The sequence below is a fragment of the Pithys albifrons genome, chromosome Z, assembly GCF_047495875.1.
Source record: "Pithys albifrons albifrons isolate INPA30051 chromosome Z, PitAlb_v1, whole genome shotgun sequence".
Lineage (NCBI taxonomy): Eukaryota > Metazoa > Chordata > Aves > Passeriformes > Thamnophilidae > Pithys > Pithys albifrons.
Genome location: NC_092497.1, coordinates 9,148,319 through 9,173,655, shown reverse-complemented (window position 1 = coordinate 9,173,655; position 25,337 = coordinate 9,148,319). Strand labels below are relative to the sequence as shown.

General features: G+C 46.2%; 2 protein-coding genes across 4 annotated transcripts in view; one reads left to right on the top strand and one right to left on the bottom strand.

Annotated features, from left to right (window-relative positions):
* DNAI1 (dynein axonemal intermediate chain 1) overlaps positions 1-6,886 on the bottom strand; it is a 148,085-nt gene extending 141,199 nt beyond the window's left edge. The window contains exon 1 of the mRNA XM_071580462.1: positions 6,758-6,886. Within this exon, the coding sequence (XP_071436563.1) occupies positions 6,758-6,790 (33 nt within the window). The 5' untranslated portion in view covers positions 6,791-6,886. The remainder of the gene's footprint in view (positions 1-6,757) is intronic.
* Positions 6,887-7,472: 586 nt separating this feature from the next.
* The window catches only part of FAM219A (family with sequence similarity 219 member A), a 105,836-nt gene continuing 87,971 nt past the window's right edge, over positions 7,473-25,337 (top strand). For 2 of the 3 annotated variants that reach the window (XM_071580320.1, XM_071580319.1), the window contains exon 1: positions 7,473-7,699. In XM_071580320.1, the coding sequence (XP_071436421.1) occupies positions 7,640-7,699 (60 nt within the window). In that variant the 5' untranslated portion in view covers positions 7,473-7,639. The remainder of the gene's footprint in view (positions 7,700-25,337) is intronic. The other variant, XM_071580321.1, reaches the window with a different exon arrangement.

Sequence of the window (25,337 nt, the reverse complement as noted above, 5' to 3'; positions counted from 1 at the left end):
GGAACTAAGGATCAGCCAGGAAGCATTAAGGATTTAAAAGGAGTTTCTCACCTCCGAGTCACCATCATAACCCTGGGAGGAGCTTCACTGCTACAGTGAAAAATGCCAGAGTCAGAAACTACAGATGCTAATCGTGTTTTATGCTGATGACTGTCTTATACTCAATAAATTAACAGATTACCACAGTTCCAACAGTGAAAAGATATTAGAAGCCCTTAACAGTCACAGAAATTAAATGGGGGTATAGAAAACTCAAGTGACTGTTTCTTTCTGGACCTTTTTTCCAGGGTGTGTTCATGACAGCAGCACCAGGGAATTCTTCCCTGGGCCAGACATCTGCTATCCTACAAGACAAACTGACTACTGATTATCACAAAGATACAGTAACCGAACAGGATAACAAAAATTAAGAGAGGAAACAGATGAAAAGTGATGCTTTAAATGCCATTTATATATTTCTTTCCCTTTGCACAGCTCCCTGTAAATCAGACAAGCTAAAAAGAGGTACAAACAGCTGCAAAATCATGTCCTTTAGCAGCAAGTTTTCCTGCTGCTGAGCAATCCAACAAACATTTCTAATTGTATTCTTAGGCAGGATGCTTGGGTAATATATATTTAGGGGGTTTTAGTTATAAAATGGGAAAACTAAAATAAGAAGAAACTACTGGCTACTTTCCAAAGACCATTACTGTAAATGAAAACAAACAAACAAACAAAACCAAAAAACAAACACATAAAACTCTACCAGGCTGGCATTTCATAAGATCTGTCTTATTTCTGCATCCCTGAAACATGCAGGAGGAAGGCAAGAACCAAGGAGAGGCAAGTTGGGAAGTTTTGACCTCAACACCCCAGTAATGTTTCAAAAATTGTCCTGCAATAAGGAAAATAAAAAATCATTCTCATCCATACAGTTGAGTCTTGTTCTTATTGCTCAAGCACAGTGATTATTGCTCTTTCTGCTTATTGGTGATGTGACACCCACTAATTGCTGACCTGAGACTCATTAACTGAATTCATACAAAACAGACAGGACTATCTGTATCTGCCTTCTTCTGAACAGCAAAAGCTCTGGGTTTTTTCCAAGTCTTGGAACAACCACATCTGTTTCTTTTCTCTTTTCTACAGCCCTACCTTTCAACTATTTCACCCTCTGCTGCAGAAAACCTCTGACTTGCCCCTGGCAGTGCTGCTGGTAACTAAATGGTCTTGGTGACCCAGGAAGCAGAGAGTTACTCTCAAGAGCAAGTGTTCATTTAAGAACCAGGATGAATCCTGAACTTGTGACTGCAGGAATCCCTCAGGAAAAACTGCATCCATCCCTCACAATCAGATCCAAAGCCTGCTCTGACTAACCAAGCAGGAGGTGCAGTGATGTTACCACATGTGCTGTCCTGCCATCCAGGATCAGGGTCCCCACTGCAGCCCTTGCTGGTTGGTGCATCCTCCTCCCATCCTGTTGGATTAAACTGCCCCTTCCTTCTTGCAGCAGGTCATGGCATGGTGAGCAGCCAGACCCCACCACACTGTAGAAATGTGGAAGTTCTCCCTGTGCTTGAAGCATAAGGTTGGGTGGGCAGGTCTGGATTTGCAAATCCAGCCTAAAATACCAGGAAACTCAGAGGCAGGGACGATGCAGGATGGTCACTGCCACACTGAAATGTCAGCAATGCATATTAAGCAAATTTTCCAAGGGCTGAAAATCGATTACGTATTAATGAAACACTCGTCAACAGGGCAGTGACAAACCCAGACTACATTTTTTTAATATCATTAAAAAGACACTTCTAGAGCCTTTCTGTTCCTCATGGTAGCTGTCACCATAACACACTCCTGCTAAGTTTACTTCATCGTCCTGAGCAGAGACTTTGCCATTCCCACTTCCTTTGCAGCACAACACAGAGGTTAACTAGTAATCTGGAGGGCAAAAAAATCCAGACAAAAGAGAAGCAGGATTGCTGCTGCTTGCAGTATTCCAAAAGGAAGAAGTAGAGACATTGTAAGAGGTAAGCTTGATATTTCCATAAAACCATTCAGTAAGTTTTCTGTTAGCTTTTCATTCTTCTTTGGAACATTAGCAAACTCCATAGTAAAGCACTGGTTGGCAGAAGATGCAGAGAAGCACAGCATGGAAACCAAGTCAAAGGAAGCAAAGTGACTTCTGTCCTGCTCTGCACTAGACATCCATTTGAACACACCAGGGATGCCAATTTAAGAGTTATTTGCCAATACATTCTATAGTGTTTTCTGAGAGACATTAAGTCAAGTGTTTGTTTTATATCCCATGGATGGTTTAATGCATGTTTAAGAACCAAAATCCTTCTGGGAGGAAAAAAAAAGGAAAAAAGTAAACTATGTCTGATTGTGTTCTGGGGAAGAGGTCTCTGTTTCTCCTTTATAACTTGCTGAACAGCAAAGAAGCTGTTTATATGTCAGTGGGTGCAAGACAACAAGTGTAACAGGAAATGCCTCTCTGTCCAAATTCAGGTGCCTTCCCAACACTGTTTATGTGACCTGCTGCTGACAGTGGGGCTGACTCTGAGTGATAAAACCAGCCAGTCTGGTTTTGCACACTGTAAATGAAAAGTCAGTGTCAAATAAGAACCCAAAACCAACTCCTGCCTTTTCTCCCTGGGATGGGTTCAGCCACAGAGGTGCACACAGAGTGAATCATAGAATCATAGAATCCATTGGGTTGGAAAAGATCTCCCAGATCATCAAGTCCAACCCTTGGTCCAACTCCAGTCCATTTACCAGATCATGGCACTCAGTGCCATGGCCAAGCTCAGTTTAAAAACCTTCAGGGATGGGGAATCCAACCCCTCTCTGGGCAGCCCATTCCAATGCCTGATTACTCTCTTTGGAAAGAATTTTTTCCTGATCTCCAACTTCAATTTCCCCTGGCAGAGCTTGAGCCCATGCCCCCTTGTCCTATTGCTGAGTGCCTGGGAGAAGAGACCAACTCCCACTTGGCCAGAACTTCCCTTCAGGTAGTTCTAGACAGTGCTGAGGTCACCTCTGAGCCTCCTCTTCTCCAGGCTAAACACCCCCAGCTCCCTCAGCCTCTCCTCACAGCACTTGTGCTCAAGTCCTTTCACCAACCTCGTTGCTCTTCTCTGGACCCGCTCCAGCCCTTCAATCTCTTTCCTGAACTGAGGGCCCCAGAATTGAACACAACACTCAAGGTGTGGCCTCACCAATGCAGAGTACAGGGGAAGGGTCACTGCCCTGGTCCTGCTGGCCATGCTATTTTTGATACAGGACAGGATCCCACTGGCCTTCTTGGCCACCTGGGCACTCTGTTGGCTCCTGTTGAGCTTCCTGTCCCTCAGTCCCCCCAGGTCCCTCTGCCTGGCTGCTCTCCAGCCACTCTGTGCCCAGCCTGTAGCGCTGCATAGGGTTGTTGTGGCCAAAGGGCAGGACCTGCACTTGGCCTTGTTGAACTTCATCCCATTGGATGGCACAGGGTGCTCCCCACTACTCACTCAAGGCTTTTTCTTGAGCCACACAGCAAATATGAAACGAAAGAAACACGTCAAACAAACACTTCCAGCAGCACATCTGGCCAGCATGTTAAAAATGACAAAATTGCTGGCTGCCTTCTCTCACCACCCAGCACCACAAACAGGACTGACATGAGACTAGCAGGAGACACTCCCTGCCCCACCCACAACCTCCCATGCACATGCCACACAGGTCAGTGTTTTCCAGGAACACCCCAGTTCTGACCATCCTGTTGGCCACACTCAATAACTCGCTCCTCAGGGGAATCTTGTTCATCTGTTCCATTCAGTCTAATGCAGGAAAGCTGCCTATGCCTTTCCATAATTCTACACCCTCACAAAATGCTGATGAGCTCAGTTGTGCTCAACACATTTCAGGCCTGAAGGGAAGGGTGTTACTGAAGCACAGAACATACATAAGTATCGTTATTTTCATGGCTGCATTGGGACACAAAGATCCACTCATACAAAACTATTTTAAGACTCTGGGCATTGAAACATATTACTTATTAATATACAGAAACATACAAAAGCTTAAAGATGTTTATAATTAAGGCTAGTTCAAGTCAAGTAATTCATCTGGAAGGTCACAGAAGAAGTCAAACCGACTTTGACATATTTTCACTCATCATGTGGCTGGAAATTGAACTGGAGGCAGAAGTCACTGGGATAAAGAAAAAAAAGAGTGAAATAAGGCAAGAAACTACTGCACAGGAGAAGGCAGATAAAAAACAGGCAGAGAAGGAGAGCAGGCAACCACTACATAAGGGAGAAAAGGAAGAAGAAAAGAAGAATTGATCAAAAAGCACTTGAAGAACACAGAGACATGAAAGCAGAGGAGGAGCTGAAAGTGACATGTGGTGTCAGCAGTGAAAAACATAAGAGGTAGAGCAGAATAAAGTGATATATAGGAAAGAGAAGTGCAGAAAGGTACAGATGAAAAGAGCATAAGAATGTTAGAGACCATAACAGTTAATGGTTTAAACATTCTAAGATCACCAAAAGACTTTTGTCCACTGTAGCAGACTGAAAACAAAGCTGCTCACCCAGCAAAGCCCACCCCTCCCTGAATACGCCTACTGGGAAAGGACCTTCAGATCAGCCAAGTGGGTGCCACTGTCCAGCTATCCCAGGTGCAGAAGGCTGTGCATACCTGAAGCTACAGACTGGACTTCCAGATAAGGGAAGAGGTTAAGAAGAGGCAAATCCTTGAGGTGGGATAATCCTTATGATGCCAATGTCCTCTCCTACTTGATAACTCTGCTGTAAAAATCCCTCTGCGGAACCCTGAATGCATTTTGCATCTGTCCTGAGCTGTTCATCTCCAAAGCTGGACCATGACTTATGCTGAGTGTTAGGAGGTGTCAGAGACTCCTGACATGTCCTGTGACAGCATCCATTGTAAAATTCCCCACTCATGGGAGGTACAAAGCCTTCTCACCTGAGCTTGAAGTGCATAATAACTCATGAAGTCTTTGAGTTTGTTCAGGGGCTTTCCCCACCCCCAGTGGATCAAGACCATCACTTTGACACGACTGCAACCACCAGTTCAGATCACACACATGGAAGCTGCAACTACCCAGTTTCATCACTGATCCAGTGGGTAGTGACTGTGTATATTTTGGGACCCTTATCCTTTCTTTCCCTTATACATTTCCTTAAGTGTTATTTTTATGTTTTAATATTGCTGCATTACTATAGATGATAACACCCAAAATGGCAACATACCTGTTCACCTTTGAAACGAAATTGTTCTAAAATAAATCCTGCCTATGTATGTTTACAAACACCAATTATTCAGTGTCTGTTAACTCCAATCATAGAATCGACTGGGTTGGAAAAGACCTCTGAGATCATCAAGTCCAACCCTTGGTCCAACTCCAGTCCCTTTACCAGATCATGGCACTCAGTGCCACGGCCAATCTCAGTTTAAAAACCTCCAGGGATGGGGAATCCAACCCCTCTCTGGGCAGCCCATTCCAATGCCTGAGCACTCTCTCTGGAAAGAATTTTTTTCTGATCTCCAACTTCAATTTCCCCTGGCAGAGCTTGAGCCTGTGCCCCCTTGTCCTATTGCTGAGTGCCTGGGAGAAGAGACCAACCCCCACCTGGCCAGAACTTCTGTATAATGACACAGAATCCTGTGAAATGCCACAGAAGTCAAAGGATGCCACAGGCAGGTGACACCACACCACACTGAAGGGACAGAGTGACACAATCTGACTTAGCCAGGCAGTCAGCAGGGGCAGGAGGGGCTGTGCTGACCCCGCTGCTCCACCCAGCCCTGCGGGGCACAGCTCCACGAGGCTACCTCAGCTCTCAGTTCAGGCCCGAGCTCTGCTGAGAAGGACCTGGCAGCCCTGGTGGGGGACAAGCTGACCGTGAGCTGGCAGCATGCCCTGGGGGCCAGGAGGGCCGCGGGACCCTTGTGGTTCATCAGAAAGAGAGTGGCCATCAGGCTGAGACAGAGGATCCTCCCTCTCTGCTGTGACCTGGTGTGGCCACACCTGGAGTGCTGTGCCCAGTTCTGGGCTCCTCAGAACAACAAAGACAAGGAGCTACTGGAGAGAGTCCAGTGAAGGCCACAAAGATGATGAGGGGTCAGAAGTATCTTTCTTATAAGGAGAGACTGTAAGAGCTGGGCTTGTTTAGTCCAAAGAAGAGAAGACTGAGAGGGGACCTCATTAATGCACAGAAATATCTCAAAGATGGGCACCAAGAGGATGGTGCCAGACTCCTTTCAGAGGTGCCCAGTGACAGGACAGGGAGCCATGCCCCTAAACTAAATCACAGGACGTTCCAGCTTAATACGAGGAAGAATTACTTCACACTGAGAGTGGCAGAGCACTGGAACAGCTGCCCAGGGAGGTCGTGGAGTCTCCCTCTCTGGAGATATTCCAAACACACCTAGGCCGGTTCCTGTGTCACCTGCTGGAGGTGACCCTGCCTTGGCAGGGGGTTGCACTCAATGATCTGATCGCCAGAGGTCCCTTCCAAGCCTGTGACTGTGAGCCCAGAGGGAAGTGGTCCGGGCTGGACACAGTGACGTCATGTGCGGCGGCTCCTGGCACAGTGACGTCACCCCTGGCGTCACACCAGGGACAGGGCTCAGAGCAGATGTGGAGGGCCGCACACCCGCCCTTGTCGCTGCGGGAGGGCCTGCAATGACGCCATTCGGGCGCGTGACGTCACAGTCCTGACGATGACGTCACCACGGCGGTGTCGCCGCGGGAGCGCTGCAAGCAAGGCCTTACCTGCCGGCGCCTGCCGGCCGCCTTGGCAGGCATGGCCCCTCTGCACCGCAGCGGCCGCCGCCGCCCCTTTAGCGCCTTTCACTGCCCCTCACCGCCACTCACGGCCTCGCCTCGCCGGCTAGCCGGAAGTTGATCGCGGCAGCCATGGCAACGCGCCGGAAGCGGTGGGCGGACCAGGCCACTCCACCAGACCCCCCCGCGTTCCCCTCCGGAGGAGGCAGTGGCACGTCCCAGGGGCCGCCGCACCGCGGACAGCGGGGCCCCGCCCCGGCAGCTGCGTCACACCCCTCATGAATATGCAAATGAGGGGCGGGGCCAAGGAACGCAGACGATCGGCCTCATACAGGCGGCTCCCCGTCTCATGAATATGCAAATAAGGGCGGGGCCAAGGAACGCGGCAGCCGCCAACTACCGAAGATGTCCCCGCCTATCCTGAATATTCAGATGAGGTCGGGGCCAAAGAGCGCGGGCACCGCATCCTGCTGCTGTAGAAGTCCCGCCCACCTCATGAATATTCAAAGTAGCCCCGGGGGCTCTGGGCCCGCAGAGCCTCTCGCGCCCGACAGCGCCCTCATGAATATGCAAACGGGCCTTGGCCTCATCACCAGCATCCGGGGCTCGCTGTGCCGCTTGCGGCCCCGCCCCCCTCATGAATATTCAGCGAGGGGCGGGGCGGCGGCCGGACCCGGAAGCGGCGCGGCTGAGTCACGGCAGCGGCGGCGATGAGGCAGCAGCAGCCGCGGGCGGTGTCGTTGTCATTGTCATTGTCGCTGTCGCCGCCGGTGCCGTCCCTCGGCGCCTGAGGAGCCGCCCGCCCGCGCCCGCCCGCCCTCCCTCTTCCGTGCCCGCGCTCCGCCCGCCGCACCCGGCGCCGCCGCCACCATGATGGAGGAGATAGACCGGTTCCAGGTGCCCGCCGTGCGCGCCGAGATGCAGCCGCTGGTGAGGGGCGGGCGGGCGGGGCCGCGCTGAGCCCGGGCCGAGCGGCCGCGCTGCGGAGGGGGCCGCGCACAGCCGCGCCCGGCGCCGGCGCTGCGGGGCCGCCGTTACATAACGGGAGCCATCCCCGGCGGGCCCGCTGCTGTGTCATCCCAGGGCACCCGCCCGGCCCCTCATCCTGCACCCCCCGCCATCCTCCCTATCCTCCCCATCCCCCGGTGTGCCCCGGGCGGGGGCGGGCGGGCGGATCCGCCGCTGCCGCGCCGGGAGCGCTCCCGCTGGAGCATCCCTGGGTGTTCCCGGGCACGGCAGCGCCCCTGGGAGCGCTGGGAAGCGGCGGAGCCACCCGGGGAGCCCGGCCCGAGCAACCAGACGCGGGGGGTGGCTGCGCTTTTAATTGAGTTGTGGTAAATAGGAGCGGGAAGGGCAGTGTTTGTGCCCGGCTGGGAACGATGCTCCCCAGGGACCGGCTGCGTGTGAAGTTACACGCGGTGCGAGGCTGCAGAACCTGCTCCGAGGCTGGTTTTATGGCCACTGCTCTCGACGCTAAGCTGCAGTTAGGAGGGAGGTGCTCGTCGTGTGAAAAGTCCGGGCGTTTTGCAAAGAAAACATCTCTGTCTGATTTGAAATCTAAAATGGTTTTGCTCACATGACATTCTTTCCATAAGGAAAGCAGTCTGGGAGGGTTTGATGCCCTCTGCTTTCCCGTGCCAGCGCATGTGTTCTTCATATCAGGATGTTTTTTCACTTCGCAGACACAATTATACTCAATTAATGAGCTCTGAAGAGCCTGACTTAATGGTTACACTACCACATGGGGCCCTGGGGAATCTTTGCAGAGAAGGAAGTGTACAGGCTCGCGGGACTTGGCAGATGCACAAGTGGTCAGGTAGAGTAGCCCTGGGCTTTTGGTACCTTCTGCAATGAGGTAGGAAGGAAGGCCGGCTGGCTGGCAGCCATGGGAGGGGCTAGACCATCTTGAAGTCGTCCAAGACTTCTTATGGGCCTTTGGCTGCTTTGCTTTGATGCCACAGGCTTGCCTGAGTATGTGTTGTGCCCCAGCTGCCTGCCACAGAACTCTGGAATGGTCTGTATCCATTTCTGTTTCCCATCTCGGAGAGGTTCTCTTGTGTGTTCCCCTCCCTTTACTCCTGTCTGCCTTGGCCTCTGCTGGAAGGTGTATTGTTATTTGTTAACTTGGGACTTGTTGAAATAAAGTGAAAGCTGGATAATGGGCTCACTCACTCAAGATGTTGATTCCCTTTGGGACCTGGAGTAAGGAAATTCCATCTCAGTGTCTTGATTGTGTGAGACAGGGTTATGAAATGTTGGGAGAGGTGAAAAGAACTGTAATGAAGTACTTGCACAGTTCCTGTGGCAGCAGGTGGGGATAGGTTATTGACAGGTTCATGTTAGCACTGAAGTGCTAGTGAAATTTCCAATATATCAAACCATACATTATTTAGAGTCAGCGTATCCGAATCCTTGGTTCCTTGTGGCAGTTTGCAAGAAATTGAGAACACAATAATGGCCTTGTGAACAGAAAAGCTCTGCCAGATCTACAGAATCAAATTATCTCTCAGTGGCAGGAAAAATTTCTCTTATTGTGGCAATGTTGACAAATTGTGAAAATATGCTTAGCTTGGTTGTTTGGGGTTTGGGGTTTTGGGTTTTTTTAGTTTTGTTTGGTTTGATTGGTTGGTTGATTCTGTGGCTTACAACCTTTGTGGTGGCACAAAAAATGGTCCATAGAAGCTGATGTGGGCTTGTTGCATGCCCTGTTCATTGTTTGTGCTGTAATCACAACAAACCAGAGGCAACAAACGTGACAAGAATGGCCCTCTTTATTCATGATATTGTCAGCACAGTAGTGAGAGTAGCAACTTTGAAAAAGCTGTTGGCAGACAAAAAAAAAAAATCCTAAGTATTTTCTAGAAACTCCATAATGGTAGTGGAAGAATTTGCACATACATGTGTGTTTGCATGAACATGAACCAGCAGAATCCAAAGAGCTTGTCTGGTCCAACCCTGTTGTCTCAGGATGGGGTGGTGTATTGTGCAGCAGCAATAGTAAGCTCAGAGAACAAGTTTCCTTCAACATCTGGTAATCAGAAAATTTTCACAAGCTTTTGCATTTGTATTATAGACTATTCTTGTACCTGTGCTTCAGGGTTTGGGTTCTTTTAAAACTAGTGGAGCTCATAGCAAGACTGTGTTGGTGGGGGGCTGTTGCTGGGACTGGGTGTGTAGGATTTCTCCATGTGCATGGAAATGGTGGCATCAGTCTCAGAGGTGGGACATAACAAGCCTGGTACAGCATTTTCACTATTTTCCTCTTCTTTGTAGTTCCTGGTCTGTACTTTGCATGCAGGGACTGGATACTTGCAAGAATCCTTTCAAGTCTGGGGTTTATCATACTGATTTGCTTGGGTAACATGGTCCTGGCTGATACTGTTGCTTTGTTCTGCTACAGTGACCATTTCACAGAATTTGTGCTATTCCCTCCGCCCTACCATCCTTTAACGTTGTTGTGGCCTCAACCTGGTTGACAACTAAACCCGTCACAACCCAGTGGGATGGGAGAGGGAGTCAGAGGAGTAAAAGTGAGAGAACTTGTGGGTTGAGATAAAGACAGTTTAATAAATAAATCTAAATGCACACTGGCAAAGGAAAAGAAGGAATTCATCCACCATTCCTTGTGGGCAGGCATGTTCAGCCACTCCCAGGAAAGCAGAGAGGGCTCCATCACTTCTCTTGGTTATTTGGAAAGATAAACACTGTCAATCTGAACTGTCCTTTTCCTTTTCCCAGCTTTATATGCTGAGCATGACACTGTAAGATATGGACTATCCCTGTGGGCAGTTCGGGTCAACTGTCCTGTCTGTGTCCCATTCCAGCCTTCCCTGGTGGGATGAGAAGCAGAGAAGGTCTCACTCTGAGTGAGCTCTGCTCAGCAATAACTAAACATCCCTGTGTTTTCAACACTGTTTCCTGCACAAATCCAAATCACAGCCCCATAGTAGCTACTCTGAAGAAAATTACCTGTATCCCTGTCAAAATCACCACAAAATACAAAATAACTTCAGCATTTCAGAAACTCTTGTTTCTTCTTTCCAGGATAGAAGCTTTCAGTTCCACTTGATCTCAGGGGGAGATGCAGCTGTCAGTCTTTCCCATGGTCAAAGAGCTGAAGTAGAAGTTTGTTTTCTCAGGTTAAGAGTCATTGTGACCTGCACTGAAGCTGTATGAAAAGTACTGGTTTGAAACATGATCCCCTGCTGGAAGCAAATAGAGAAGAGAAGGTACCGTGCTTGGTTTGAAGTGCATACACTGTATGAAGTACTTTTTCATCCTGGTCAGACTGAAGGGTGTTCCCTCTGAGTGCTGGCCAGTGTGAGAAGGGTGCTGAAATGAGATTTGTGAAGCTAGGCTTTGCTCAAAATCCTTAATGTTGTGTTATTGACCAACACAGGCTTTTGGATGTCTGTTCATTTGCACAGATAAAGTGTCATCTTAGCTTTTGATGTCTTTGTACTGAACTTCAGAATGATTGTGGCTGATCTGCCTAGAGACCATCTGACAGGCCTGCTGGTCTGCCCATCTTCAAAATTAAGAGGTAGGTGTGGCTGTTAAATGCTGAAGGGAGGCCATTCTTAGAGAGCAGTCTGAAACCTTTCTGAACTCCTCAGCCTCCAAACCCGCTGCTGATACCTGCACTATCTATGTCAGGGCTGATAGTGCATTAATGTCTGGTGTCCACGGGTTGTACATCCTGACCATAACCAGTGTTGTATTGACAGAGCAGGGACAGAGAACCTGGCACATCCATGGCTTGATGCTAAACTAAGTTCTTTAAAATTCTGCTCTGTCTGGTTGGGGAACATTCTGTCTTTGACAGCTTTGTCCAGCCAAGGTCTGCACTGCCATTCCCCTGCGTGGCTGTGAGCAGGACCTAAATGGTACAGGTTAGAGCTTTGTGAAGTACTGCTTGGTCTGAAAAAGCCCAGTAGGATCTCTGATGGCTGCAAGTTTCCCTCTGCTGATAACAATTCAGACAGGTGCTGTGTTGCAGAGCTGAGAAGCTCTGGTCTGCAGGCTGCATGTTGCCCAGCTCCTACCTTTGCATGAGATGCAGTGATGTGAAGACAGCAGACAGTCATTTCCTCCTCTCTCCAGGCTGTTTGGATAAGCACTGTGAGGTCAGGAAAGCTGGCTGGACTACATGACCTCTACAACTGTGTTAAGAGAACTGCTCTGTAACTAATGCAGACCCAAGGAAAGGTTTGGTGCAGGAGTTAACGAGACAGAGTTGCTGTGGGCAGATGGACAGGATGGAATACAGACCCTGGTTAAATGCAGTCTGGTTGTAGGAGAGGATGAGGTCCAGTGTTTGAGGGGCACATTACTCTTCAGGTTTGATATTCTGTTCATGTTCAGAACAGAAGGAAGACAGGCTGGTAACAGGCACTTGGTCTCATTCATGTGGCTTCTCTCCATGAAAATAGGGTGGTCTGTTCTGACCTGCATTTCCATGCTCGAATACAGGTGGCTTTTGACTTCCATTCTAATACTGCCCACCTCTTCCAATCAATATAAACTAATTTACAGCGTGCTTTATTTACTTCTAATGCTTAGTATCATGTCATTCTTATCAACTTGATTCAAGCTCAACTGCAGAAACTCTGTTCTGCTTAGATTCTGTTTATCCCCAGGTTGACTTGTTGGGATCCTTCTGCACTCACAGAAAAGGGTCTCTTCCTTAGCTGCAGGGTAGTGGGTTATTTTCAGATAAAGTCCATACCCAACATTGCAAGTATGCATGGTGTGATGAGGCCTGATATTCATTATTTCTGGGACACTTACACTTCATAGATAGCTATCTTGGCTGATGGGGTTGGTATTTGATGTCTTGACTTTGAATTAGAGAATTTTTCCCAGCCTGTTGCTGGTGGTGCATTTGTTGTGATGGTTGGTGTTGGTTTGTCTGCTCCAAGTTCTTTGTCCTAACAGAAAGAGTCTCATTAAAATGGTAGATATTAAAGGGATGGAGAGAGAGATGAAGGGATACTTGCATAGAGAGGATGCTGCAGAGAAAAACAATTAAAATTCTCTTTGAAATAAGATTTGCAGAGCCTGTAATTATATATTATATGTAGACCCATCTTTTCTTCAGCGCTGAAGCCTCACTGCATGCTCTCCCTGTGGTTTATAAGTCTGTGCTTTATATTGTTAACTAAACTCTTGCCAAATCCTTGGTATTTATGTTAAAATGAAATGTACTGAGTATGATGCAGTGGGGTTGTATCTTGAGTCGTGTGGTGTGTGGAACCCTCCAGAGCCTGTGTCTCTGGCACACACCAGGCCCTGGCTGGCATTTGGTGGCAAACTGGCAGGTGACAGTGTTGGATCAATGGTGCTCCCAAACAGCAGTGGAGGTCCTTTCTGTTCTTAGCACATAAGTGAAAGTAAAGTGCTTTTGCCTGCATGGCACCAGGACAATTTTTCCTAAGAAAATACAACCACCAAAGTGCAGCAGCTTCAGTGAAGCTTTGACACAAACTCCTGAGGCTTTGGCTCATATTCTGAAAACAGCAGCAGGAATGCAGTATTTCACTTTTCTGGTTTTCAACCCACATGAAAAATGGGAGCTCTTTCCAGAGAAACTGGGCTGGTGGTTCCTAAATCTCATTCTGAGGCATAGTGGCTGGCCTGGTTTCCTACCAGCAGGGACCTCAGGCTGGTGGCTTCAGTTGTGATGATGACAGCCAACCTCAGGGTTTTGCGTAGCCAAATCCTGCAGTGGTACTGCTGGCTGTTTTAGCTGAGATGCCAAATCTGCACTGGTCTTGGAATTGTAAAATTTTCAGAAACTTTGAAAGTAGTACACCAAATGCATTTCTATACAGCTTTTTTCACATTAGAAGAGAAAAGGAAAAATAACCCAGAAAAAAAATTGATTATCTACTGGATACTTAGTGTTTAAAAAATGAACTGTAATTTTAGTCAGCAGACACACGAGTCTCAGTATGCTTATATAATTACATTCTTTATTTTTGGAAAGTATTGAAAGTATCACCCTAAGAAAGTTGTGCCGTATGTTAAGATCTCTTTGTTTTTTCTGATGCATCCTGAAAATGGGGGAAAAACTTAAGAAGAGAAAACCAAAAGTAACTAAGAAGAAAAAAGAAAGGTTATACCTGTAGGGCTTAGAAATGGTATGTTAATATAGCATTAGGTTTCTAGTGTGGATACACAAACCCCTTATCTTTCTGGAAGGAAAAAGCTTCTAAATGAAAATGTCATCCATGTGTGTATTCATTGCAATGTAGCCCAGGGGTTACACAGATATATGTTTTGTAAATGCTTACAGTACATGAGATTTGTAATGTTGCAGTACTCTGTGTTCTGAAATAGAGTGATTTCAGATAGTGCTGCTTTTAGTTATACAGCTTTTTTGGTGTGCTCTGGTGTCATTTATAGCAGTAACCTAAAGATGACCCTCCTGAATTCAGTTGATTCTCTCCTGTCACCTCCCTGTCCCAAATGAGGCCTGTGGTGCAGAGGTACAGGGACATTTTTATTACCACCTGTTAAAGGTTCAATCACAGGAAGGTGGTATTGGGAGGAGTCCCTTAGAGAATTTTTCTTACCTTACCAACACAAAGATTTGGGCTTGGAGTGCCAGGACTGAGGACAGAAGATGGTTGATGACTTCAGATTCCAACTGAATGGTGGGAGAACAGAACCCGAGCACCTGGGAATGGGGAGAAGGTTTATTCCCTGTGTGCTGGCTTGACTTTTTGCTCTTTTCTTTGGGCAGCTGCAGAAAAAGAGCCAGTGCTTGCTGGTGAGAGCTCTTCTTCTGCCTCTGCTCTTTGCTTTTCCCCCCTCCATCTCCGGGCACCCTGAGCTTCAGAGAGAGAGAGAGAAGAGTCACGGCTGCTTCGGGACATGCTGCAGACTTTTTTTTTCTTCCTGGGGACTAACTTAGACTGCAGGGAGATTCCTTGGAATTATCACCATTCCCCCACTCTCAGCTTTTCCTTCTTCATTTGGGACAAAGGACAAGGAGAGAGAGAGAGGGAATCCATGTGAGTGTCCACTCCTTGTTTCTGCCTCACTGGGAAAAGGCTGAGAATTCACCTCGCAGCCAGCCAAGGTGTGACACTGTCCATAAATAGAACTGCTCCAGGAGGAACCTGCCGTTTGGGGGTTCTCTTTTGTTTTACCTTTGGTGCTGGGGGAGTAGTTTGCTCTGGTCTGTTTACAGTTATATGTACATCTACGTCTACATATATATATATATAGTAGTTAAGAACGGTTATCTTTCTTATATCCATTTTCTAATTAAAGTGCCTTTTTCTTAAATTTAATAAGGAGTGACATGATTATTACGGAGGAATCCTCTCCTCCGTTTTTTGGTAAACATTTTGGTTTTTCCTTCAAACTAAGGCACCACCTCAGGCCAGGCTGAAACAACAGTGATCCAGCACAGGCTGCCGACTGGCAGCAGTGAGGAATGTGGTGCTGCAGCTCGAGGGTAACTGTCAGGGCATGGGAGCATGTTCTGTGTCCCCCTGTCTCTTCAGGAACACTGCTGCTTCTTTCCCACTTCTTTGTACAGGCTCTGACTACGGTTGCTCTCCCAGTCATGTTTGGAAATCTTCCTGGAGTGTTTAAAGGGGGACAGTGACCTCTATGAACAATTAGGTTTGCACAGTCCCCTCTTGGGATTCTTCCATAATTGCCAAGAGCTTGTTATGTGTATCTTTGGTAATATCTACTGAGGTAGCAATTTCTGCTACTGATGTCCCAACAGGAAGTGGCAGATCCATAAGGAGATGAGATGAACAAAATGCCAGGGTGAGAGAGGCGAGCAAGGCAAGCCTTCAGTTCTGCAAGCCTTCCTTTGAGGAAAGCCCTCGGGAAACTTTACCAACAGGGCCGTGACCTTTATGGAGGTACATCTTACTTTTGGTGATATTGAACATTGAACTTGATGAAGATGGAGGAGGAGACCCTGTCACTTGTTTGATCTGTGGGGCAGGGAATGAAGAGTGGAGCTGCCTAACGGCCATGCTTGCTTTTCCCAGACATTTTAAGACCTTGGATGGAGTAGTTGTCTTTTGGCTTCTGTGTATATCACTTATTTGTCACTTTCCACAGACACTCTGTAGGAATGTGTCCATGCTTTCCCCTCACACTTGGACATGCCGTGCATCTTTGGTGAAGTCTTGTGCCATTCCAAGTATATAAAGTTCCTCTAAGGTTATTCTGTATCTGTCAGTATAAAATTGGCATGGTAGTGATGCAGCCACTTGCAAATAAATCTGTCAGTCCAGCTCAAAGCTGTATAGTCTCTCTGACCATTTGAGTTTTAACGTGTGATCTCCTGCAATGAATTGGTGTCCATTTTGTAGTATGAAAGAGAAAGTGAGCATTTGCTTCACTAGTTTGTGTCTGAGGATACTGAATTGGAGGGAATGAAATTGTAGGTGGATATTCGCTTAATTTTGAAGGATACCTGCTAGGGAATCTGCTCAGTGCTTGGACACATCCATCACTGCTTCACAGGACAGCAAGATTTATGGCTTTGGGAAAGAAATGCTCTCCTAAATACACACAGAGTATACTGGCTGCATCCCAGTTGCAGAATCATCTTACCTGTGGTCTTAGGAACGTTTGTTATTTTTAGTAAAGCTGAAGGCAGCACAAATTGCTTTTGTTGACAAGAGCACTGGCTGTCTAAAGATGGCTTAGACCTTATTTTCCATACAGAAGGGAAGAGAGTACTATTTGCTATGTCTTCAAAAGTTATTCCAGCTCTACTGGTGAGCTGTCTAGTGGAGATGCAGCCTCTGCCTGTGACTAGGTCATCTTGGTAGAACATACTTAAATCCTTCCTGAACTCAGTGTAAGGTTCTGCTGCATAGCTGCAGCTTTATTGCCATTGTTGATGAACTGTATGTCTGGAGTTAGTGGAGAAAACTTGTCAGCAAAGTTGTTGTATAGCCCAGGCTATCAAATAACTACACACCAAGTGACTGCTGTAACCCAGCACCGTCTGCCTGCCAGAGCACATTGTTTAGGTCTGTATGCAGAGCTGGAGGAGGCAGCACAAACACACCTTATCACTGGTCTGCAGTCTCTCTCCAGAGACTTCCCAAAACATGCTTCCAGAATAGGCTGTGTTAGAGCTTTTCTGCTGAGCTTCTGCCACCTTCAGCATCCAGGACCATCAGACATGAATTGTTCCTCTTCAGCCATGGTATGGTGTCTTGCCTTGTGCTTGCCTGACACAGGTTTGTCTCAGTTTCTTTTCAGTGTCCTTCCTGAACCAACTTCCATTCGTATGAGCAGCTGATCATTTGGACTCTGCATGTTCAGCCTGTAGACAGTCTCTTTTCCTAAGCCAAGCAGAGTAGCAATATTCTAATGATCATTTCTCTCTGGCGTGTTTTACTGATTGCAGGTTAGTGATTCAGTACACCCATATTCAAGCAAACTGTTTACCTTGGTTATGTCTTGCCTCATGTTTTTGTTTGTATGTGGCCCCAGGTGAAAACCAATTGTGGTTCTCGCATCAATGTCAGAGATGCTTATGCTGATATAATTTTTGCTTCCTTGCCTACTCCCTGGTGAATTTCCATGAATTTCCACAGAAGTTCCATCAGAGTGTGAGGACAAACTTGTATACTGTGTAGGTGGCTGACCACTGGAACAGGCTGCCCAGAAAGGTTGTGGAGTCTCCTTCTCCAGAGATACTCAGAACCCACCTGGATGTGATCCTGTGCAACCTGCCCTAAGTGAACCTGCTCTAGCACTGGGGTTGGAGCAGATGATCTCCTGAGCTCCCTTGCAACCCCAAGCATTCTGTGATTCTGTGACCTGTATCGCTGAGAGAGGTGCCAGAGACCAGTAAAACGCAGTGATCCTCAAGATGTTCTTTATATTGAGAGACTATCAAACAAACAAAAGGCACAAAAGCCATAGTGATGATGCTTTCTTGTTCAGAAAATGCTTGAATCCTGTATAAGTAGAGCAATTCCATAAATCAAATGTCATTGTGGCCATGGTTAGAAATTTCTGATTAAAAAGACTTTTTTTTACCTGTAGTGTTTAATACAGTAGAGGAAAGTACTTACTACTTTAATGCTCATGGGGCTTATCCTCATTTGGTAGTGACTCGATTGTGGGGCTTAATTTCTAATCTGAAACTTGTTTTGTCATCAGTTGTTGCCAGTAGCTTGGGGTGTAGTAAAAGGCAAATTTCAAAATTTCTGTAGTCTGCAGAACCTGAATATCCAAGGAGCTGTTTGGGCAAACTGGCATGAGAAATGGGAGACAGAGGGAATGAGAGCTGCATTACATGTTAATGGAAAAGAAAAAACGAATAAGAATATTTCCACCCAGAGATGGCATTGCAAAGCTTTTGTCTGACAGAACCTTGTGACTAATGCTTCTAGAAACAATATGCTGGTTTGTATGAAAACATGACTTCTTCCCCAAGAACATGCATATGATGCAAATGGAAGATACCCTGTCTGTGATGTCCAGAGCAGACTCTCCAGCTGAACAGCACATGCAGGTCTGCAGCCACTGCTTTCTCAGTGAGTGCATGGGAAGGGGTGATCCCACTGATCACAGCATCATAGAATCATAGAATCAATTGGGTTGGAAAAGACCTCCAAGATCATCAAGTCCAGCCCTTGGTCCAACTCCAGTCCCTTTACCAGATCATGGCACTCAGTGCCACGGCCAATCTCAGTTTAAAACCCTCCAGGGATGGGGAATCCACCCCCTCTCTGGGCAGCCCATTCCAATGCCTGATTACTCTCTTTCTGTAAGGAATTTTTTTCTGATGTGCAACTTAAATTTCCCCTGGCAGAGCTTGAGCCCATGCCCCCTTGTCCTATTGCTGAGTGCCTGGGAGATGGAACAAAACTAGTGGAGGTTCACCTGACAGATTCTTGTGGTTTGGAGTAGGGGTCTGAACTGTGCAGAGGAATGTGCAGTGCTCCCGTGTCCGTGCAGGGACTGGCTCTGATGGAATAGCCTCCCCTCTGCAGCAACACTTCCTCTCATGCTTCTGTGGCACAGCTTTGTTCCAGAGGCAAAACAGATTAGCATAAGTACAGCCTGCGTCATCAAAACGCTCTCCTGTCTTTTTAGTTGTGGCATTGAGCCCTAATGATGGCAAATGTGGATTTATTTTGAAAGCACAAGGCACTGCACAATACCTCAGCCTTTTTTCTCATGGCATTCTACTGTGGAATGCGTGTGGAACAAGAGAAAACCAAGCACGACAGCCCTTGAGACAAGCTGGAGGGATATCTGGACAGTCTGGGAATGGAAGTGTGTAACTGGGCTTTCACAGGATCAACGTGATATGGAAACAGCAGAAAAGCTTTTTTTTTAAGCTTAGGATTCTTACACTTCAAAAAATCTTGCAGCAAAATTCTGTTGGGAGTCCAAACAAAGACTTAGCCATTATTCTCTCCCTGTATCAATCTCTTTTAGGCCTGTGGGTCTGTTTAGATCTCTGATCTTAATTTCCCTTTATATAAGGTAAAAAAACTGAGTAGGGAGTTCTGAGAATAGTTACAGGAACAGCATGTTCACAGGCTGAGAAGATGGAGGTCACCCAGCCCACTGGAGCGTGTAAAAGCTGCACTTCATGTTGGGTAGCTGGCAGCTGATAAGCCAAGGAGAAACTGCTGGCTAGTGATTCCATTTCTGATAGTGTGTGTGTGTCTAAAGCTGGATCAGATTCCAGTCCTGATTAAGGGGAAATGGGTGTGGTAAAGGAGTTAGAACAAGTCTAGCTTTTCTTGAAAACATATTGTGACACATAAGTGTTGAGATTTAACTGGCAGGAATTGCCACTTCAGGATACTGATGGAAAATCTAAAGATACAGTCTAGAATTCTGCAAAACACTCACAATTCCTCCGCTGCTCTGATGGAGTAAAAAGTCATACTGATCCTTGTCTTCATCAATTCCAGCAGAGCTACTCCCTTCAGTGGATGTACCTTAGAAAGCATGTCACAAAAGCAGTTCTGTGAAAAGAATTTCTTGTACTTCTTGCAAAAATTAGGACAAAGTGATTGTGAAAATAACTGAGATGATCCATGCTGTGCATGTAAGAATTATTATAAAGAGATTATCTGGTTATGGGAGAATGTTTTATTTGGATTATGTAGCTACATAGAATTTATAATCCTTGCTTTCTGCAGGAAAAAAAAAAGTTCTGTCATGCTGCAGTGGAAAATGTCAGATCCAAGCTTTTATTAACTCTAAGATTCTATATTTGCCACATTGAATTCTCAAAGGTTAATCCCTGAATTTTGGGGGAAAATTTCTTCAGACAGAGACCAACCCAGCATAGAAAGTTTGTCTCATGAGATTAACTGGTAGTACACATTAGGTCTAGAGGTGCTTCTGCATTGGTTTTTGGAATGGTGAAGATTGCACTGCTTGCGGCTTGGTTTGTGATTCTGAACTGTGCTTTGTCCAGCAGAGGGATGAATTAAGTGCACACTTTGGCTCTTTTCAGTGACTGGTACCATGGTTGTTCAGTCTGCATGTGAGGTGAAGAAAGTTACAAGTGTGTGTGTTGCCAAGGCACCGTCCATCTCTTCAGCTGTGATCTGGAAACTCGTATTCCTTGATACAGACTCTAATAGTGCCAAAGCTTTCCCTTGAATCTATATTTAGTACTGTGTGCCTGTATAGCATTGCTGGATTTTGGGGAGCTGGTGGCTAAATATCCCAGCACCTGGCTGGAGAGGCACAGGGTGCTTTTTCTGGCAAAGGGAAGTACGTGTTTGCTGGCTTGCTTCATTTCCTCTTCTTTTATGATTCTGTTATGAGCAAAAAAAATTTTACTCTTTCCTGTTGAGCTGTGTCCATTTGACATGGCTGTGATGCTGAATGGCTGTGGATAATCCTGTAAAAAAAGCTGTGAGGTTATTCTGTCATTGAGATTTACTTGATTGCACAAGGTCCTGACATCTCCTGAAAATATTAATTGCTTTGAGGATCAAACACTTTATTTCTGTTTCCTGATTTGTATTTTTTGAAAAATTCATCAGAATTACAGGAACATGTCAAGAGTCTTTGTGTAGGAAGTCAAAACCAGGTCCTGATGTGTTTTCATTGGCTTCATTCTAGGCCAGCAGATTTTGGGTTTTTGAAAGATTTTTCAAATGGCCACTGAAGTCTGGTGTGCTGTTAATTCATAACTGGGAGAAGGCTCGATGCTTTTACCAAGGTACCCTGCACTGGGATTGGTGGATGCTGCGGAAGCACCTGCTGGGAGACTTTGCATAAATTCAGGACTCATTAACATCACAGGGAATTGCCAGCAGTCAAGTGCATCAGATAACGTTTTCATGCTGACACAGAGGGCCAGGGGGTGTGGATGAAGCAGATCTATTAAATACCACTCCAAGCTTGATGTTCTGAAGTGTATTAGGCCCTTGCTGAGTTTTTATCCCCTTGATATTGCAGACTTGTTCTTTGGGTTTAGTGGGGCCGAGGAGGTTTCCCCTCATGGTCTGAAGCTGTACTTCAGGCTGTGATCTTAACCAGTAAACATGACAAATACTGTAATTTTTCAAGATTGAAGTAATCTCATAATTTTTATTATGCAAAGGTAGAAGTGCTCTTCCTTGGGCATTACTAGGGCATGGCATTTAATTCTGCTGATTGCCAATGATAATAAAAACCCCATTCCTTGTAACTTAATCATACTAAATTTAATGAGGATCACTTCCAAATGAGTATTTTGGTAATTTCAGTAGTTCTCATTTGGCCTTTTCTTTTGGATTAATTACCACAAAGTGTCTGTGTAGTTTTTAGATGTTCTTCAAAGACAGGGCTGCTGTCCTGGCACTCCCCAATCTGTATTGCAGTGAATAGTGAAGGTACTTATGGACCTGTCACTGCCACCAGAATCCTCTCAAACTGCAAAACACTGTTATCATAGAATCATAGAATCATAGACTCAATTGGGTTGAAAAAGACCTCTGAGATCATCAAATCCAACCCTTGGTCCAACTCCAGTCCCTTTACCAGATCATGGCACTCAGTGCCACGGCCAATCTCAGTTTAAAACCCTCCAGGGATGGGGAATCCTCCCCCTCTCTGGGCAGCCCATTCCAATGCCTGATTACTCTCTCTGGAAAGAATTTTTTTCTGATCTCCAACTTCAATTTCCCCTGGCAGAGCTCAAGCCTGTGCCCCCTTGTCCTGTTGCTGAGTGCCTGGGTTATACATGTGAAAATACCATCCTTTACTCAAATATTTTGCCATTAGCTGTGTCAGCTGCCATTTCATGTTGCTGTGTCAGATTCTTCAAAAGCTGGCTGTTGTCCTGTCCTGAGTTTCCAGGAAAGTTTTGCTGTATTTGTCAGTGTGACCTTCAGCTGATGCCTCGAGTGTGTGCCTGCAGCCCAGATCTGTAAGCAGACACTGCCCTTGGGTCCCACAGGGATCAGCTGGTGTGGGCAGTGCTTGGGGGGTGAGCCATACAGCACTCTAAACCAGAGCTACCTGCTTAATTTTCAGTAAGGCCCTGCAAATCTGTGGCCCAGCCAAGTGTTCTGTACATTTGTTCCTGTTGAAAGAGGGGAGTGTTGTGGTCCCCTGAGTGCTGGTGGGATGTAGAGTGTCCCTCACAGGGCAGGAGGCACCTAACAGGCATGGCCTGGCTTGTATGGGTAGGATTCAGATTAACCCTCTCCTAAAGGATGTTAACAGTTCAAGTTACAGACTTCTTAAAAGCTAGAAGGACCAGATGGATGCCTTCTGAAGTTATTTTAAAATTCCTTAATTTTGTCTTGTAGAAACTTTATTTTAACAGCAAGTACAAAAAAATTAAAAATAGTTGTTGCACTTCTCATATGAGACCAGGCCAAGAGAATTTGGATTGTTCAGCCTGGAAAAAAGAAGGCTTCAGGGTAACCTAATTGTAGCCTTCCAGTACCTAAAGGGAGCCTACAAGACAGAAACTATTTACAATATCATGTAATGATAGGGCAAGGGTTAGACTAAAAGGGTTAGTAGGGTTAGTAGACTAAAAGGCTTAGTAGGTTTGGATTAGATATTAGGAAGAAATTCTTCCCTGTGAGAGTGGTGAGGCCCTGGCACAGGTTGCCCAGAGAAGCTGTGGCTGCCCCATCCCCGAAAGTGTCCAAGGCCAGGCTGGATGGGGCTCTGAGCAACCTGGTCTGGTGGGAGGGGTCCCTGCCCATGGCAGGGTGGTTGGAGCTGGGTGGTCTTTAAGGTACCTTCCAATCCAAGCTATTCCATGATTTAGCAGTTCTGACTATGTCTAGTTTCCACTTGCTGGTATTTACAGGTGTTCTTGGTAATTCCTCTAAAGAAAAATGAAGAGGGCTAATAAACTACTGAGGTTTATTTAAAAATTGTTTTACTGCTTGCTGGAGGGCAATAAGGGGCTCTGTAAATGTAGCCCTCTTTCAATTTGGCAGATCACCTGTGGAATCACCAACCATGTCCAGTGAGTATTTCTGCTGGCTCAGAGTGGAATCCAGAACAGTGATCCTGTTTCACAGAATCACAGAATTGACTGGGTTGGAAAAGACCCCCGAGATCATCAAGTCCAACCCTTGGTCCAACTCCAGTCCCTTTACCAGATCATGGCACTCAGTGCCACGGCCAATCTCAGTTTAAAAACCTCCAGAGACGGTCAATCTACTCCCTCTCTGAACAGCCCATTCCAATGCCTGATTACTCTCTCTAACCTTTCCTGACTTGAGTTGCTACTCTGAAACTCAAGGGGATTTGTATCAGGAAAGACCAAAACCTTTGTTGAGGACAGAGATGTGTGCTGAGTGATGGATGCACATCAAAAAGCTCTAAGTTGAGAGGAGAGGTGTCCTCTGGGATAGAAGGGTTGGTCCCTGAGATCTCAGCACCAATGATGCAGGAGAGGAAAAGAACCTCCTGAGGAACCTTAAGGAGCCATCACCCCATGACGTGCCTCCAGGTCAGTGGACATCTTGGTGTTGCTCTGCTCTGCCACAGGTGCAGGTCTGTCTCCAGACCTGACTAAAACACAACATTGTTTGCAGTTGCACAAAACTGGTGGACTCTTGATAAACCTGTGCACACCTCAGTATACGGAAGGTTTGTATCACTCTCCTTATATACTTTAAAAAACCCAAACCAAACAGAACCAATAAACCCAAGCTGTTCCAAAGGCCTACATGCTTCAGAACATCATACCTTTGAGTAAGTGGGTGGGAAGTATTTAATTTCTTAGTGAGATTGATCTCCGCCCTGTCTTGCATCAGTAAGTTGTGCTCTGTGAAGAGCTTAAATAAATAAGTAGCAAAGGAGATGACCAGAGTGGCTGATGCTTCAGGAGTGGAGCAGCTGTCAGAAATCTCCCTTAAATCCACAAAGAAGGACCCTATAAACCTGCAATTGACAAATCTTTTCAGGGTCATAAGTAGGATGGTATGAGCACAGTGGCAGTGGGGCAGGGAGAACACTGCACAGGTGGTGAGGAAATGAGAGGACATGAAAAGGGTGAGCAGTGGTAGGAGGAAGCAAGTGTGGTCCTGCTGGAAGGAGACCCCTCCCATGGTAAGTGGCGAATGTAGTGTGAAGGCAAGACAGAGGGCTTAACATGTTTGAATCTGTAAAGCCAAGTAGAAATGTCTCCATGTTCTAAGTCCTGTTTTCAGCCTTTAAAAAGAGGCATTGAAAAGTGATGATGCACTTTTTCCTTCAGGAGCACAGTCATGGAAATAAATCAATTAGTCTGTCTCTCATTTCAACCTTGCTTTGGTAAAGGAACAAATGAGTATCACGCAGTTACCTTCAATAATGGCAATTGGATACTTTCTGAAAGTGAACAAGCTTGTTGCTTTGAGATCTGAGTGGGGAGTGCTGGTTAAATGTAAAATCTCTGTATGTCACCTTGTCTTACTGAAACACAACAAAGGAAATGACACTTCAGGGCTCTTTCCCAGGAACTCTGCAGAAGTGATGGGTTGAAATCAGGTTTTGTTTTGAAATTGAGTGCTGTGCTTCTTATCAGAGTTTTATAATGGTGTAAATGCTGCTGTGCAATCCAAATTAATCTGTATCAACATTAGTCTTGTCATAGTTCTAGTTTCAGAGATGATTCCATGTAAGCAGGATCCATATATAAATAAAACAAGGTATGATTGGATGCTGGAAACTGCAGCACCTCCAAGAACTCTAAGCAAATTTGGTGAACTCTGTGGGGTAAATTACAGTGGGCGTGCGAGGTAACACACTGTGACAGTCTCTTGGTAAAAGCCATTGCAGGGGACTCCTCCCAGCTGTGCAGAGCTGTGTTTGTGACCTGTCACAGCTGCCTTGCTCTGCTCCTACAACCCCGTGATGTGTCAGTGCTTTTACCAACTCCCCTAGCTTTGGTATTTTCGATAGAGTTCTACCACTAACTATCATGATTTGATGTTGAGTGGAAGTTTTTCTTTCAACTTCCCTCTCTGGTTTCCTTTCTCTCCTGCCTCTGAAGCCAGGAAATAAAAAATAAAGGAGAAACCTTTACCTTTTTGTTTCATTCCAAACCTCAGTTGATAGTTTGGTGAGAAGACCAACATCTTTCCTTGAAATG